Source organism: Panthera onca, chromosome E3 (genome assembly GCF_046562875.1).
Source record: "Panthera onca isolate mPanOnc1 chromosome E3, mPanOnc1 haplotype 2, whole genome shotgun sequence".
In the NCBI taxonomy this organism is placed as follows: domain Eukaryota; kingdom Metazoa; phylum Chordata; class Mammalia; order Carnivora; family Felidae; genus Panthera; species Panthera onca.
In genome coordinates, this window is record NC_138354.1 from 4739584 (window position 1) to 4755741 (window position 16158).

Genomic DNA, 16158 nt, shown 5'->3' on the forward strand with positions numbered 1-16158 from the left:
TGGCTGAGAAAGCGCTTGCGGTTGGGGTCCTTTCCAACCAAGGATGGCCCTTAACACGCAGCTGCCTCTGGCTCATTGCTCCTTATCTTGCGGGATGCCCCGAACTCCAGACTTGAAAAAACACACACAGGAATTTATTAGGCAATCTGGTTTGGTCTGCTCTCCTGTCATGGCCTCTGGCCAGGAACACAAGGGCAGACAAACCGCAGGGTTACATTTCATCCCACAGGTTAATCTCGGCCCTTTACTGCTCGCTGTTCACTGTGACCCTCTGTCATTCCTCACTTTTAGCCCAGGGCAGTGCAACCTCGTAGTTACCGGGACCTTTCCTTCCCCAAACTAGTAAATGAGAAATCAAAGCTCATACCTTCCATCGCATGCTAGGAAAAAACCAAGGGAAGCAGACAGCCCTGGGGCGCCCCTGCACGGTGGAGGGGACACTATCCTCTGGGTTTCTGTCAAAAGAAGTGCCTAAAATTGTATCCCGTCTTCTCTCCCTGATGACTGTGGACAGGGCATTGCTGCCGCTCACGTTTACTAAGTTTGTTGTTTTTTTTTTTAATTTTTTAAATGTTTATTTACTTTAGAGAGAAAGAGAGAGAGAGACAGAGTATAAGCAGGGGAGGTGCAGGGAGAGGGAGACACAGAATCTGAGGCAGGCTCCAGGCTGTCAGCACAGAGCCCACGAACCCTGAGATCATGACCTGAGCTGAAGTCGGACGTTTGATCAACTGAGCCACCCAGGCGCCCCTCACGTTTCCTAAGTTTTAAGAATACATTCCATAAACTCTATAAAACAGTTTAGAAAAAATTTATTTGAACATATGAAAGGAAAATTTAGACCCCAATAAAACAGAGAAGGTCCTCGGCGGTGAGGGCGGCCCTGGCCGGGTCCCCCACCCAGCGTCGAGCTCTCGGAGCTACTGGAGACCCTGGGGACAGGGACCCGCCACCTTCACAAGCAGAGAAGCCAAACGGACCTGCAAAGGCTGCTCGTGACACCCGTGCCCGGCCGCTCGGGCTCCCGGCGCATCTGAAATGCCACACAGGCCCTCGGGCTGGCGGAATCGGCACTGGGGACGCCCATCCCACTCGGCACGCCTTCTTCCTTCCATCCATCCGGTCTGGACTCCTGCGACCGTCACCCGGGCGGGAGGCACCCGGACTTCCCCACGCCGCGCAGCTTCCGCGCCAAGACAGTCCTGCCGCTGAGGGGCGGGGAGGGGGGCCGCCGGCTGCCCCCCAAAGGTCCTCTTCTATGGGGTGGCTCCCCCTTTCTCTGGAAGGCTTCCTCCGGCCCCGGCGGAAGGCACACTGCCACTCGGCGGCACGCGGGGCCGGCCTAGCGGATGGGCCTGAACGGGAACGTCATGCCCGAGATGAAGGTGTGGCCCGGGTGCGTGGGCAGCGCGGGGTGGGCGGCGGGGTGGGCCGGCACGGCCCCGTAGCCCAGCGGGGGCGTGTGGATGTGAGGGTAGAAGCCTGGGGGGAGCGCCGCGTGGGGCGCCTGCTGCACCGGGCCCGAGATCACCAGCTGGAGCAGGCTGCAAATACAAGGACAAGGGTTAGGTGTGCGGCGGCTGGGCGGGCCCGTCCACTCGTGGATGTGCTGCGGCCGGGAAGGACAGAAGGCCTGGATCGGCGGTGGCCTCGCGCGAGCGCCAGGAGGGGCACCAGCTGCAGGTCCAGAGCCTGCACGTTTCCGGGCATGGAGATCTGTGAACACGCGTTGCATGGGGGCGGCTTGTGGCTGGGGAACAGCGGCAGGAGAACTGACCTGGAGGTGGCAGGATTGAGACGGTGACCCCCCCCCCGCCCCCAGGAGAGGATCCTGTGGCGTCGCATCGGAGAAACCACAAAGTGGGTGCCGGAGGTGGGACGGCGAGAAGACTGCGGAGGGAGGGTCTGCACGAGGCTTACAGTCCCCAGGAGCTCTGGGCACAGCCTCAGTTGTCTGTGGCCTGGGGACTCCCACATCCGGTTCAGCCCCAAGTGTACACTTAGGAAGATCGTGACCAAGGCCCGATGGCACGAAGGACGGCGGGCCACAGAGTCATGCGTAGTGACTGAGTCTCCGCTGAATTCCAAGCACAGCCACTAGAAAGCAGGTCTTTCATAGACTCCGCCCTAAATAGGGTAGGCCCCGCCCCCACGATGGCCCTGCCCCTGGGATGGCCCAGGCCGGGACCCAGCCCTTTCCCACCTTCAGGGGCCACCTCCCCCACCCCCACCAGGAGGCTCCGACCCTCCTGCTCACTTGCTCCTTCACTCCAGGGTGACAGCCACACTCCAGCCCTACTCTTCATACCCCATCACTCCTTCCCCAACACCCTCCCGCCCACCACCGCCCCAGGCCCCAGGTGCCCCGCACCTTCTCCGCCCTGTGCTCTCCTCTCTGTGGTTCCGGACATCCATGGCCTGGGTCTCCCTCCTGGAATCCCCTTCAGTTTCCAGTGTTGGTCCCTTCTGGATCTCCCTGAAGAGTTCCCTCTGATCAGTCCTATCTTCGCCACCCCACATTCCCTCCCAGAGAGACCAGCAAAGATTGCTAACTTTCCCACATCAGGAGCTTCCAGGCCTTAGCCCGCCCACACCCTGCAGTTAGCACCAAATACCCAATCACCCACCCAGTTAACGCCGGAATCAGAGAAGCTTCTCTGGCCCTCTCCTCTTCAGGACGGAGGCCTCCTTCCCCAGCCTGGCCTCTCCCCTCTCTCCCCTGGCCTCTGTGTGGGACAGACTGGCTCTGCTCTCGCTTTCCTAGCTACACCCCAAGGCCATGCCTCAACTGGGTTCTGTGTCTGCAGTGTCTACACCGGCCTCTCCACATCATCAACCATTCACACTCAGGACTTCCTTGTCTCTCCCTCACACTGCCCTGCTGGGTCCAGGAGCAACCCCAGGCCACCCTGCCCTGGCTACTGTCAGCCAGCTACCTGGAGCTCTGACAGGTGGGGGCTAAGTCGTCTGCAGACTGACCATCACTGCCGCTCCCCCTGTCCACCCCCCCGCCCCCGGTATAAAGTCTGGTGCCCAGAGCCCACGGGAGGAGCTCAGAAAGTAAGCCGAGGTCAGGAAAAAAGCTGGTGCCTCGCCTGAAGCTCTTCTGAGCCCCTTTTCATTTATGTTACTATTTTTTTCTAACTCGGGGTGAGGAATTCAATCAAAATAAGCAAACAAATAAATCTAAGGAGGGTGTTACAGGGGCAAAATTTAGGTCATACATTCGTTTGAACCTGCATACTGTGCCAGAGATAAAATGGGTTTCAAGAAGTTTCCAGTCTATTCAGAAGGACAACAGAAAAAAGACTATCACAAGTCAAAGAAAGTTTCCAAGTGACTACAAGTTCTCTGCGTGCATCGGTACCAGGCTGCCCGTCCGGTATGTGCCAGGAGGGCAGGGCCTAGCGCCGGCTGTTAAGTTCCACCGGGGTTCCAATGGGGACCTCTAGCGATAATGCTGAGGTGATAAAGGATTTAAACCCTGTCATCATTTTAATGCCCTAAAAACATTAGATATGAAATAAGAGCTGTGCACAAAGAAGAGAAATACTACAACGGGATTATTGGAAGAGGGGCAGGAAGATACCTATTCATACAAACAACGTCTTCAGATGCCAGGGAATTTTCCTACACCCAGGGGTGGGGGTGGGGGCAAGAAAGGAACAGTAGGGGCTCTTGAGGGAAAGGTGGCCCTCTGGACAGCTGTCCATGCTGTTGACAGAGTATCTCAAGCAGGACGGTTCTACTTCACCAGGAGCCATCGCACTCCACCAATACGATACTCAGATATACTCGGTTTTCGGATCTACCCAGACACCTGACGGAAGCCGCCCCTCGCTGCAGGGTCTGACACGGAGTCCCCAACCACACACGGGGACGCAGACCTCAGGCTGCAACCACTCTCGCCATCAGCCCACGAGCTGGCCTTTGGCCGATCCCGGTTACTGGTCTGCCACATGTGCCCAGGCGCACCGGCCCTGGCGGCGATGGCGGGCCAGGCCCTGGGCAGCCGTGAGCACAGGCGGCGGGTTCGCGCACCCTCCATCCACACTGCCTGCCAACGCCAGCCCTGGAGCCCCGGCCCCTGACGATCTAAAGAAAGAAGAGTGTTAGTAATCCTACCGGCTTCACTGACTCTTTTCTGTCCCTGTGCACACTGCCGCGGTGGCGGGAGTTCTGCCTTCAACTGTAACATTTCCTCACCAGGACGCCAGAATTACTCTTTTCAGTGGATACATGATTTCTGCCCTTCTGATGTATCACTACTAATTTACTAGGGATCCCCGTGCTTTGGGACTGTTAGGTTGCTTCCAGCTTTTTGCTACTAGTGATGCTGTATTTGCATGAAACAGTTTTGCACCCTTGGCTTCTGCTTCTTAGAGTCAGTGAAACTAATCACATCAAGCGACATGCCTGAGTATAACAGTAAGAGCAACAGCAGCTAATACTTCTTAGATACTTGGTACACACCAAGGCCTGTTCCAAGCACTGAGTTTTTACTCTAATCTTCACAAAAATCCTACCTCAGGGGCGGGGCAGGAGAGGTGAGGGGAGCAGACAAGAGGCAGGTACTGTTATTTTTTTGATTTTACATCAAAACAAGGCAGTGGGAGATAAGGAACTTGCCAAAGGTCATTCAGACAGCAAGCAGCAGCCTGGACTCTCCCCCAGAAGCTGTGACCACACAGCTCCCGCTCCTCACCTCTGTCATCGCCACTACCCCCAAATCATGACAATAGCCACCATTTACGGGCAGATTCCCACGAGCCAGGGACTCGGCCTGGAAGTTTACAAGCACCAACACATTTGATCCTTCCTCCAACCCCGGGCACAGGCGAATTACCCGCCCCCTCCCCAGGCCAACTTTACAGAGGAGGAAACGGAGGCTCAGAAACAGGTGAAGGGAATGCCCGAGCAGCACAGAAAACCAGTTAGACCCATGCTCAGAACCCAGTCAGTGCCATCCATCGACAAGGCCTAACTGCCACGCTGTGCCCTAGGCCAGGGCTCTGAAGTGTTTCCCAGAGGGCCGCGCAACCCACAATACCACCAACAACACGCGCATGGACGCCGGGAGTCACCACAAAACACGTGCGCTAATTTAAGAGAGCGGTAAATGGCTCCGAGCTTGCTCAGGTTTCTTTCCTGGACTCCCAGGCAAGGTGGTTGCATCTCCTCGAGTTGCTCTCTCACGTGGGTTATGCTATCTCACTCCCCACTTATCATCGGGTCCTTTGGCAGCTCCCTACACACGGAAGCCAGGAAGCTGGCTGTCCTATCCAGGAAGCCAGGACAAGATGTCCAGCCCGCCCCCGCCCAGCTAGAATTATTTGAGAGGGCACTTACTTATTATGGGGCAGCCTGGAGCACAGGGTTCTCAGGTCATCTGAAATCAAGGAGACGCATGATCAGGAACAGACTGGAGACAACAAGGTGAAATGTTCACTGAGTTCTTTTCAAGGACACCGGTAAGATAGCAATAGTGCCTGTACTGCCTTTTCCCATCACCACTCAGAAACTGTAGTCTCTCGGGGCGCCTGAGCGGCTCAGTTGATTAAGTGGCCAACTCATGGTTTCAGCTCAGGTCAATCTCACGGCCTCGTGGGTTTGAGCCCTGCATCAGGCTCTGTGCTGGCAGCACAGAACCTACTTGGGATTCTCTCTCTCTCCACTCTCTCTGCCCGTCCCCAACTAACTCATACGGTCTCTGTCTCTCTCAAAACAAACTTAAAACAAAACAAAACAAAAAAACCCCTGTGTTCTCTCTTCCTTCAATTCTTGCTTTAACAATGAGGCCCCCAAAAGAGTACATGCCTCAGGAGGAGGGGCAGGTCTACTGGCAATCTGGCAGGTGGCTAGGAAAGGCTCCAGTGGCAAGGCTCTCACTGAGCAGAGCAGATGGCCCAGGTGTCCCAAGAGTGCCGAGTGGGAAACGTATCACATGAGCGCCAGCTGGGGCCACAGGCCACTTCTGTAAGCCCACAGTCACTAAACAAGCACAAGTTCTACGAGACACTGGGAGAGGCCAGCACCGCAGTGGAGAATCAGGGACCTGGATGCAGGTGAAGGGAATGTTTTGTGCACTTGAACCTGTGCACCGTGGTAGGTAATGTATGCCTCAATAAAAAAAGGACGCAGGAAAAGAAAGGGTTCTCTGCGAGGAGAGACAGTGAGGGATCATCCTCACTCCCAAAGGGTCCCTGCTCCTGGGCAAAGCGGCCAGGAGACACTCAGACATCACAGTCAGTGTTCTACCCGGGGAAGCTGTGCAACTTTGCCCTCGTCCCTCACGCTACGAGGAGAGAAGCTGTGAAGGGGCAGAGAGCAGCACTGGTCCAGGAGTCCCTATTTTCCTTCCAGGAGGGCCCGGGCGAGGGAGTCCTCACCTCTCGTGCACAGCAGGGCCCCGGAGGCCATGGCCACCTGCAGGGCCTGCGCCAGCCGGTCGAGAGAGAGCTCGATCTCCTGGGAGGCGTTTAGGGGGTTCAGTTCATCCGCCAACCTGTTGATCTCCTCCACCAGTGGGACCATGTGGTCAAACAGGACGAGCCCCAGGCGCCCATAAAGATTCTTCTCGGTTAAGTGCACCTGCAGCATCATGAGGACCTGGAGGACGTTGAGGTGGAGTTTCGAGTACAGGAGGTGGGGGTCTCTGTCCATCCCTCCCGAGTCCTTTGTAACTTTGGTGGCGACGTGCCCGTTGGACAAGGAGGGCTTCTTCTTCCGTTTATAAGCCAGAGGGGCCTTCACACACCAGCGGATCAATCCAGTGAGCGGCGTGAGCTCTAAAAATCCTATTGGGAGGTTGGCGGCAATCGGGGTATTTAAAAAAGTGATGAGAATCAACCTCGGGTCCTCAAAAATCCAGCTGACAATCATCTCGAGCAAGTCCAACGGTGGGATGAGGTCATCTGCCAACAAAGAAGCCGTAAGTCAGGTGGGTGTGCGGCCCCAGTGACGTAAGCGGATGGCGGGAGACGGACCCCGAAGTGCACACAGCTCAGCAGCACCTGACGTTCACACTATGTGCTCCGCCTATTTTCCGTCCCCTTTCCCAGAACGTCCCCTCCGTGAGGGCTGAGACCCTTGTCCTGGCCAATGTTTAGCCCCGGAGCCAGGACTGTCTGGCCACAGTGAGGTTCAAAAAAATGTCTGTTAAATCGACACTTCCCTAGAACTCCTCCAATGCCCTGAAGTTCATCCCATGGGTCAATGTAAATACATCTGCACACTCTTTATGTCCCAAACTACCGCCAGACCCCCATCCCTTCCCGGAGAGTAGCTTTTGTCTCCTGTGACGGCTACAGTGGCCTTCACAGAACAGTTCAGAGTGCGGTCTGTGGTCAGTCAGCTACCAAGAGCCATCCCAGCCCCAAATCTGGAATCTTTGTCTAAGCAAAGCCTGACCTGCCATGACCCTGGAGACCCTGCACGTTCCATAGCCTAGACAGAGAAGAGCAATAAAAATAAATGTTGACATTCCTTCTGGTTTTGCGATGGGCCAGGCACTGTTCTAAATCCTTTACACAGATTAACTCACTCCTCAAACAAGCCACCTATTATAGAACGGATGAGGAAACTGAGGCACGACGATGTTAAGTCACTTCCCCAGGACTCACTAAAAGTATGAGGTCAGGGGCGCCTGGGTGGCTCAGTTGGTTTAAGTGTCCGACTCTGGCTCAGGACATGATCTTGTAGTTCATGAGTTGGAGCACTATGTCAGGCTCTGTGCTGACAGCTCGAAGCCTAGACCCTGCTTCGGATTCTGTGTCTCCCTCTCTCTCTGCCCATCTCTGGTTCACACACTGTCTCTTTCTCTCAAAAATAAATAAACCTTAAAAAGTTAAAAAAAAAAATGAGTATGGGGTGCCTGGGTGGCTCAGTCGGTTGAGCATCCGACTTTGGTTCAGGTCATGCTCTCACGGTTCGTGAGTTCGAGCCCCATGTCGGGCTCTGTGCTGACAGCTCAGAGCCTGGAGCCTACTTTGGATTCCGTGTCTCCCTCTCTCTCTGCCCCTAACCCACTTGCATTCTGTCTCTGTCTCTCCCAAAAATAAATAAACATTAAAAAAAAAATTAAGTATCACAGACCAAGGATGATGAATAATCAAATTCTGTGTACCTGAGGTCCATTAAAAAAAAAAAAAAAAAAGCTTTGGGGAGCCTGGGTGGCTCAGTCAGTCAAGCGTCCGACTTCAGCTCAGGTCATGATCTCACAGTTTGTGAGTTCGAGCCCCGCATCAGGCTCTGTGCTGACAGCTCAGAGCCTGGAGTCTGCTTCAGATTCTGTGTCTCCCTCTCTCTCTCTGCCCCTCCCCCACTCGCACACTCTTTCTCTCTCTCTCAAAAATAAATAAATATTTTTTAAAAAGTTTTTAAGTATGAGGCCAGCCCAGATCCGGCTTCAGGTGGCCTGGCTCTTAACCAGCTGGCCGCACTGCCATCCTGGGGCTGGTGCACAAAGCCCTGGGGTCGTCTGCGAGCACGGGAGTGGGTGTCCGGCCTCCTGTCTCTGGGGCTGTCGAGCCCTCAGCTGGAGGAGCGCTAAAGATGACAGAAGCCCGTCCAGGACGCTGAGGCCGGAGCCGAGCACGAGACAGGAGAGCGTGGGGCGAGCGAGACACGTGTGCGTGGAGGCTCCAGCTGCTCTTTCTCAAGGGACCAGGGCTTTCTTCCCTGAGATCATGCCTTCTGCTCTGCAGTTAAACTGTGCCCTGCCCTTCCGTCATGAAATGTCGTCCGCAGCCTTTACTTGGCAAAATGTGTGGCGGGGGGGGGAGGGGGACCCTGTGTGTGGCCCCTTTATCACCCCTGAGAGGGAACGCCAATTTCACACCTTCTTGTCCGGCACGCCACCCCTCCTGCCCGACACACACACACACACACACACACACACACACACACACACACGCTGAGGCACCTCTGAGAGCCTGAGGGAGGTGTGTGTGACCCGCGTGTGCAGTGTGTGTGTGGACTCGAGTGAACCGTCCTACTCAGAGACCCAGCTTGTCTGCACCATCCGGGCAAGACAAGGTTCTGTCTCCTTAGGGGAGTTTCTTCCATCCTGTGGGCTGGAAGGCACAGACTCCCCAGGAAGGCTCCCAAGAGCGACAGCGGTCACCATTCTGACCGTGGACTCCAGGTCCACCCGCCAGGGCCACCGCGCCACTGCTGGGTGCCCGGCGACCTCCCTATGTCCAGACTCACCAGGCGGTATACGTTAGAAATGTACAGCTTTTTGTACGTCAATCATACCCCCATAAGGCAGTTGTAAAAAAAACCAAAAATCGCTGACATATCAGACTGGCAAACTGGCTTAAGAGAAAAATACCATGTCTCACGTCCATTCTGGAACACTGGCGGTATTCTCTGAACGTTGCCTCCTTTTCCACGCTAATCTGTTCCCAGTGTTAAGGTAAATTTCCGTCCTTGATGGCGTGGAATCACTGATCAACCGGGAAGCTACACAAAGGGTTGAATTAAATCATTCCTATGGGAAAACTAAGGGCCCGACTACTGTTCCCAGCTATCCAACGCTCTGAGGAAGCCTCTGCAGGAGAGCGCCAGGGAGAATCCCACTCCAGCCGCAGGGCACCGCTCACAAGACCTGCCCTAGTCCCAGGGGCACGCTGCCGTGACAGAAAAGGCAGAAAGCGCATGTGACCACGATACACATGTCAACGTCCACACTACGTCCACGCGAGCTTTCTCAAGAGAACGGAAAAGCTGAACAGCAAGGGGGGCGGAAATAAAGGTCCAAGTATATACTGAGGGTGCTGCTGGGCTGTACAGAAGCAGAAATGTCGTTGAAGGCTCTCCAGCTGCTGGTTTAGGCTTCAGACCAGAATAGGAGACTGCTGGTCGGCCCTCTGAGCAGCAAGAGCGGAGGGCAAAGGAGGAGGAACCTGAAGCAGAAAAGCAGGCTTTTCTGCAGAAAAACTGCTCACCAGGATGAGGTCCAAAACTTTCCCATGTGGAAACCCAGGGCCGCAGCCCCTGTCCAGGGGCTCACATGAGCCATAGGGGTCACGCAAGGACAGAGCCCTGTTTGCTCCACAGAGCCCTGTTTGTCAACCCGTGTTCCCCGGAAGTCACCCCTGGGGAGGAAAGAAGGCAGCAGAGCCCAGTGAGTGTGGGTCTGAGACTCCCACTCCAGCTCAACCGGAGAGGTTGATACTGGTTTTCTTGATTTGGAATCTGCAGAAAATGATTGGACCAGAGGGCTCTGACGCTGGGGGGGGGACGGGGCACACGGGCTCCTCCCAGTTGAAGTCAAATGCCATCTACTGGCTGCCCGGAGAACTTCACCCGACATCTCCCTGAGGAGGCCTCAGGAACCTCACAACAGAAGCGGCACTCGAGCCTCCTCATGCAACAGGCTGAGAACACATCACCACCTCAGTGGGACTGTTGCCAAAAATGTTGAACTCGAATCTTGCACAAGGAAACGACCAGATAAATCTAAATTGAGGGATATTCTGCAGAACAACAGGTCTGAGCTCTAACAAAACATCAGTGTCAGGGGGCACCTGGGTGGCTCGGTCGGTTAAGCGTCGACTTTGGCTCAGGTCATGATCTCGCGGTTTGTGAGTTCGAGCCCCACGTCGGGCTGCGTGCTGACAGCTCAGAGCCTGGAGCCTGCTTCGGATTCTGTGCCTCCCTCTCTCTCTACCCCTCCCCTGCTTGTACTCTGTCTCTCAAAAATGAATAAATGTTAAAAAAAAAAAAAAAGCCAATGTCAAAGAGACTTTTTAAAATGCTTCATCTGTTCAAGATTTGAAAGGGCCAAAATGACGTAACAGCCATGTATAATGTATGATCCCTGATGGAATCCTGAATTCTCCGGACCTCTGGGGGGATGGGGGAGAGGTTATTATTGAGATGACCAAGGAAATCTGAACATAGGCTATATAAGAGAAAATACTGTTCCCTCAATATTTAGTTTCTTAGGCGTGATAACAGTATCTTGGTTAAGTAAGGGAACATTCTTGTTCCTGGGAGAAAGATACATATTTAAGGACTTAGTACAAGACGTTAGTAACAAACCCTCAAAAGTTCAGGAAAAACCAGTACTTGTGAGTGAGTGTGAGAGAGGGGCAGAGAAAGAGAGGAAGAAAGGAGGAGAGAAACATGGCAAATGTTAACAGGTGGTGAACCCAGGCGGGAGTCTTACAACTTACAATAATCTTGTAACTTTCCCGAAGTTTTGTTATGTTTCAAAATAACAGTGAGGGATAACGAAGCAAATCCTGCCTGGGGAGAAAGCCATGACTTCCCCAGACATCTGACCCTAGCGTTTTTTAGGCCGTCTGCCCCTCGGACCACTCCGAACCAGGCAAGAGGGAATGACTACGGAAAGCTCCCTGCTAGCAAGTTCCAGAAGTCAGGGTGGCCCACTTCCTTCACTTTCAGCCAAAAATAAAACACACATTTCAGAAGGAAACAAACAAAAACGCCAAAGCATTCACTAGACATTTTACCTGGGTGTTTGAGGGGACACGAAAGTGGCCAAGAACTGAACTTGTTGAGAGCAACAAGTTGTTTAAGGTTTACCTGACGACAGGTCATAGAGCGCAGTGACGGACGTGATGAACTGGCAGCAGAAGCGAGGGCTGGCACTGAATATCTGCTTCAGCGTCTGCACGGATCCGGGCACCAGACAGCAGTAGTCGTCCACCAGGGCCCTGGCTAACCTCACGCAGTAGACCACCGGCGTCCGCTGGAAAGAAGCCACAGTCCACGTGACTACAGGTGTCGTGAGCTGGGAGGCTACAACCACGTACACACGGGGAAGACCCCCCCAGAACGGGCACTCCACTTCCCAGAGGAGATAAAGATGTTCACAGCTAACTCCGAAGCAGGGCTTGGCAAGCAAAAGCCCACGGACCAAATCCATCCTGTCCCCGGTTTCTGTAAGTCAGAGACGTGTATCTGCTCATCTGCTTGCCTGTTGTGTAAGGCAGCTCCTATGCTACCAGGACAGAGTTGAGTGGTTGTGAAACACTCTGTGTGATCCGCAGAGCCTCAACTATTTCCTGTCTTGCCCTTTACACAAAAGGCCTGCTGACCCCTGCTTTGAAGTGCAGTTAGTGAAGATCACCTCGGACTTCAGAGGAGGAAATGACAACTTTTGGGACCTGACAGGTAAGACTCCAAAAGCAGAAATGAACGGTGGCTACCACTTTGAGGAGCTTGAGGAGAGTTTGTGAGCTATCATGTGATTTAGAGCAGTGCTGTCTCACTTTCTCTTACAATCCTATCCTTATGGGTTCCCGTGATTCTTTCAAATCCTGTATCACCAGCCTCTCCCGCCTTTTTCCTTCCCACTCAGAGGCCGATGTGTAGCTAGGGCCACGTTCAACAGCTGCTCAGGATGTTCTAGTTCCAAGGGCCAACTGTGGCCTAGAGGGGAAACTGCAAGGAGAGAGCGTGCCAGATTGTTCCCTCAGGCTGAAATTTGCCCCCACAACCTCAAACCGGCCAACGCTACCTTCCCTAGCAGGGAGTGGTAGCCACTCACCCCTGGGGGTGGAGGGTTGGTGGTGGTGACGATCCCTGACTCAAGCCACCAAGACCCTGCCATTGACATCTGCTTTTATTTTGCCAAAAAGCCAGCACAATAGCATCAGGAGAGATAAATGGGAAATTATGTAATGAATTACAAGGGGCTAAGCCTGACTTCACTAAGTTACCAAGGGATAGAGGTAATTGTGAGATTAAATACAGCACACACCATCAGTTCACATTCCCCAGAAGTCAGACTGGTGAGAATGAACGTATAGATTCCACTGAAGCTTACCTGTGTGCTACAGAGACCACTATATCTATGTCTCTAACCAAATTCTGAGGATAAACAGATTTCAAGCAAAACATCTACATAAACTGGGGAGGGGGAAACAACCCCAAATGATTTCAAATACTTGAGAATTAAGCAGGTCTGTGAAACTGAACGTGGTAAATTCTGTTAGCTTAATAGAGAATCATGTTAAGCAAAGTTCTGATTAATAATTACTCTAGGGGCACCTGGGTGGCTTAGTCAGTTAAGTGTCCAACTTTGGCTCAGGTCATGATCTCACGGTTCATGGGCTCAAGCCCCACATCAGGCTCTGTGCTGACAGCTCAGAGCCTGGAGCCTGGTTTGGATTCTGTGTCTCCCTCTCTCCCTGCCCCTGCCCAGCTTGTGCTCTGTCTCTGCCTCTCAGAAACAAATAAATGTTAAAAATTTTTTTAAAGAATTACTCTAAGTAGATTATCAGTTTCTGAAAGACTCTTGAGTAACAAAACGCAAAACAAAATGAATCTTTCAAAGTACCAGCTAACACAAAATCTATTGTAAATATACATCTTTTCCTTTGATATTTAAAAACGGCTCTTCTGTCCATATCCATCGGGAGAGCCATCATCTTTGCAATGTCACCCTGGAACAATGCAAAACAAGTTACGTGCTTACTGACCCAAGTGTATGATTTAACTTATAATGACCTTTAAACAAACAAAAAATCCTATCTTGGAGGCTACATGTGTAGCTGTTTTCAGAATACTACCTTACCACATTCAACTAAGGAAAATGATTTTTCACTTGTTCTGAAGATGGAACTTTTTTTTCTTCTCAAATCCATTTACCACTCCAAACTATTATTTTCTCAAGAAGGGATACTACCTGTCTATAAACATAGGAGGAGGCTATCAGCGTGCCGGGTAGCAACACGGAGGAGATAACATATAGAAAAGATAGAAAAGGCCTCTCCTGAAATCCAAACAAGGAAAATTCCTGACACTAAACTCCTCTTCAGAGGCTCTCAGAAGGCTCTTTCTAGAGAAGTACCTGGAGCCAGGAGGCTGCACACTCCAACACTGGGATCCGACAAACAGCCACCGCCATGGACACCAGTTTTCCCAACAAGCTCATCCGGCTGTCATCAGCCTTGTTCCCTTGGGGGCTGAAAAGGGATGAGAAAATAATCTGCCGGACAGAGTCCTTGGTTTGCTCCTGGAAATAATTGCACATGATTTCAAGAAGTTGGAGCTCCTGAAGTGAATTCAACCTCTGTAAAACAAATCCAAGAAAAACGATAAAAAATTTAGCTTCAACAGATGCGTTAATTCGTAGAGTAAGAAAACAGGAAAAATACTATTCCCCACCCCACCCCCCCCTGCCCAGGGAACTGTTCACCCCTCTAAAGGCCGGGTCCCAGGGGGCAGAACTCTGTTAATCTCGGGAAACGTCACTATACAGAATCGTACATCATCCTGGGTGGACTCAGGATGACCTACAGCGGTTTAAGACTCTCGGTTACGGGCCTTTAACATCTCTCCCTGTAGCACTACTGACACCTGGCTGTCGCACGCCCCGCAAAACAGGCACACGGCTGAGCAATGCTCAGGACGCCAGAGAAGGTGGATCTGGGCTGCTGTAAAGGAGCACGGCCAAGGGCGAGAACGGAGCCTGAGACAGCAAGCGGGTCTGCGGTTTGGCAAATGCTTGCCACCTCGAGAGGCGGAAAAGGAGCGGGAGTTTCCTCGTCGCGGACGCGGGCATCCCGGCCGCCCGCCGCACCTTGGGCTGCGCGCCGCGCTCCTTGGGCACCTGGAACACGAACTCCTCGAGCAGCTCCACGGGGCCCTTGTCCACGATGGGCAGCGGCGCGCTCTGCAGCTGGCTGCTGAAGTAGATGTCCAGGTGGTACAGCACCTCCTTGGCGGCGCTCAGCGCGTCGCGGCGCAGCAGCGAGTGGCGGATGTCGCTCATGGTGCGGCCGCTGCGGCCCGGGGCGTCCAGAGCGCGTCCGCACTTCCGCCCCGGGCCCCGCGGGCGCGCCCGCCGCCGCCGAGACAAAGAGGCCGCGACACGACCTCTGCCCGCCGACCCCGGCGCCCGCCCGTCCGCCGCTCCCGCTCCGTCCTGCTCAGGGGGCCATCGCCGCCGCCGGCCAGCGGGCGCCCGGCTGTGCGACTGCGGCGCCACCGAGGGCAGCGGGAGCCCGACGCCGCGGGGCCGAACGGCGGCGGAATGCCGAGCGCGGCGACGGCGGCCCGCAGGGGCCAAGCGCGGGCCGCGGCGAGGCCCGGGCTCTCGGGAGGGCGCCACCTGGCGGCTCGGCCGGCCCGCGCGGAGGTACGCCCCGCCCCTCAGGCCCCGCCCCCGGGCCCCGCGACCGCCTGTGGGTCCTGCAGGGGCTCGCTGGGCCGCCGCACCCGCCACTGAACGCTCATTGGACTTTGCGCTCCACTCGCCCGCGCGCAAGACGAGAAGTTCCCCTTGCTTCCTCTGCGCGGCGCTCAAAGCCTATTGGATTGGATTTGACCGCGCTTTCCCACCTGTAAGGTAGGCCGGTGTGCTGAGCCGTAGCTCAGGCCTTGGCAGTTCATTGTAAAGATTACGTCTACTCCGGAACTCTTGGCGCTGCAGTGACAAATGATGCCCCCTTACCCCTGGCCTCCAGCTTCTAGTCCCAAGTCCTCTTCCCCAGTCCCCTCTTCCCAATCCCCAATCCTGAGCAGCCTGGCCATGGGAATCTTACGTATTCTGCTCCTGAAAACCCTCCCCTCCAAAACCCCCTCAGCACTTTCTATGAAACTCTTGCGCATTCATCTCTTTGCACTGAATTAACGGGACAGTGGAGGGGTAGGGGGTGATAGTTTGGAATTTTAAAAATAGGGCAGAGGTGGCTCAGTCGGTTAAGCGTGGAACTTCGGCTCAGGTCATGATCTCACCGCTGGTCGCTTCATGCCCCGCCTCTGGCTCTGTGTTGACAGCTCAGGGCCTGGAGCCTGCTTAGAATTGTGTCTCCCCCGCTCTCTGCCCCTCCCCCACTTGCACGCGCTCTCCTTCTGTCTCTTTCTCAAAAATAAACATTAAAAAAATTTGTTTTAATAGGTCAGAAAAGACTTGAACGTGGGCCACAAGAGGCCAGTGAAGGGCAGGGGACCACCAGCACAGGAATGGGCCTTGTGTAAAAGGCCCATGCTGACCCAAGGGAGGGCCTGGGTGAGGGGTGCTGGATATGGTTAAGGAGATAAAAAGCCAAGGCCTTTCCCTAGGAGGGATGGGAAGGGTGCAGCCTGGGACAACCCCAGGTCACTGGAACTCTCCCGCACATGTGGGGACACAGCCAAGTCCCCTCCTGTCAGAAGTCTGAGGTCTAGAGTCTAGAG

General features: G+C 54.2%; 1 protein-coding gene across 2 annotated transcripts; it reads right to left on the reverse strand.

The window, feature by feature from the left end:
- Nucleotides 1-795: 795 nt before the first annotated feature.
- On the reverse strand, nucleotides 796-15042 carry INTS15 (integrator complex subunit 15). 2 transcript variants are annotated; one of them, XM_060649555.3, is made up of 6 exons: nucleotides 14591-15042; nucleotides 13829-14050; nucleotides 11557-11722; nucleotides 6390-6914; nucleotides 5350-5389; nucleotides 796-1544 (listed from the first exon to the last, which is right to left on the reverse strand). In XM_060649555.3, exons 1-6 carry the CDS (start codon nucleotides 14750-14752, stop codon nucleotides 1343-1345), a joined length of 1317 nt encoding a protein of 438 aa, XP_060505538.1. In that variant the 5' UTR covers nucleotides 14753-15042; the 3' UTR covers nucleotides 796-1342. The 2 variants fall into 2 exon arrangements, with proteins under 2 accessions (XP_060505538.1, XP_060505537.1); XM_060649554.3 differs by having other exon boundaries at nucleotides 14561-15041.
- Between the last annotated feature and the right edge of the window lie 1116 nt (nucleotides 15043-16158).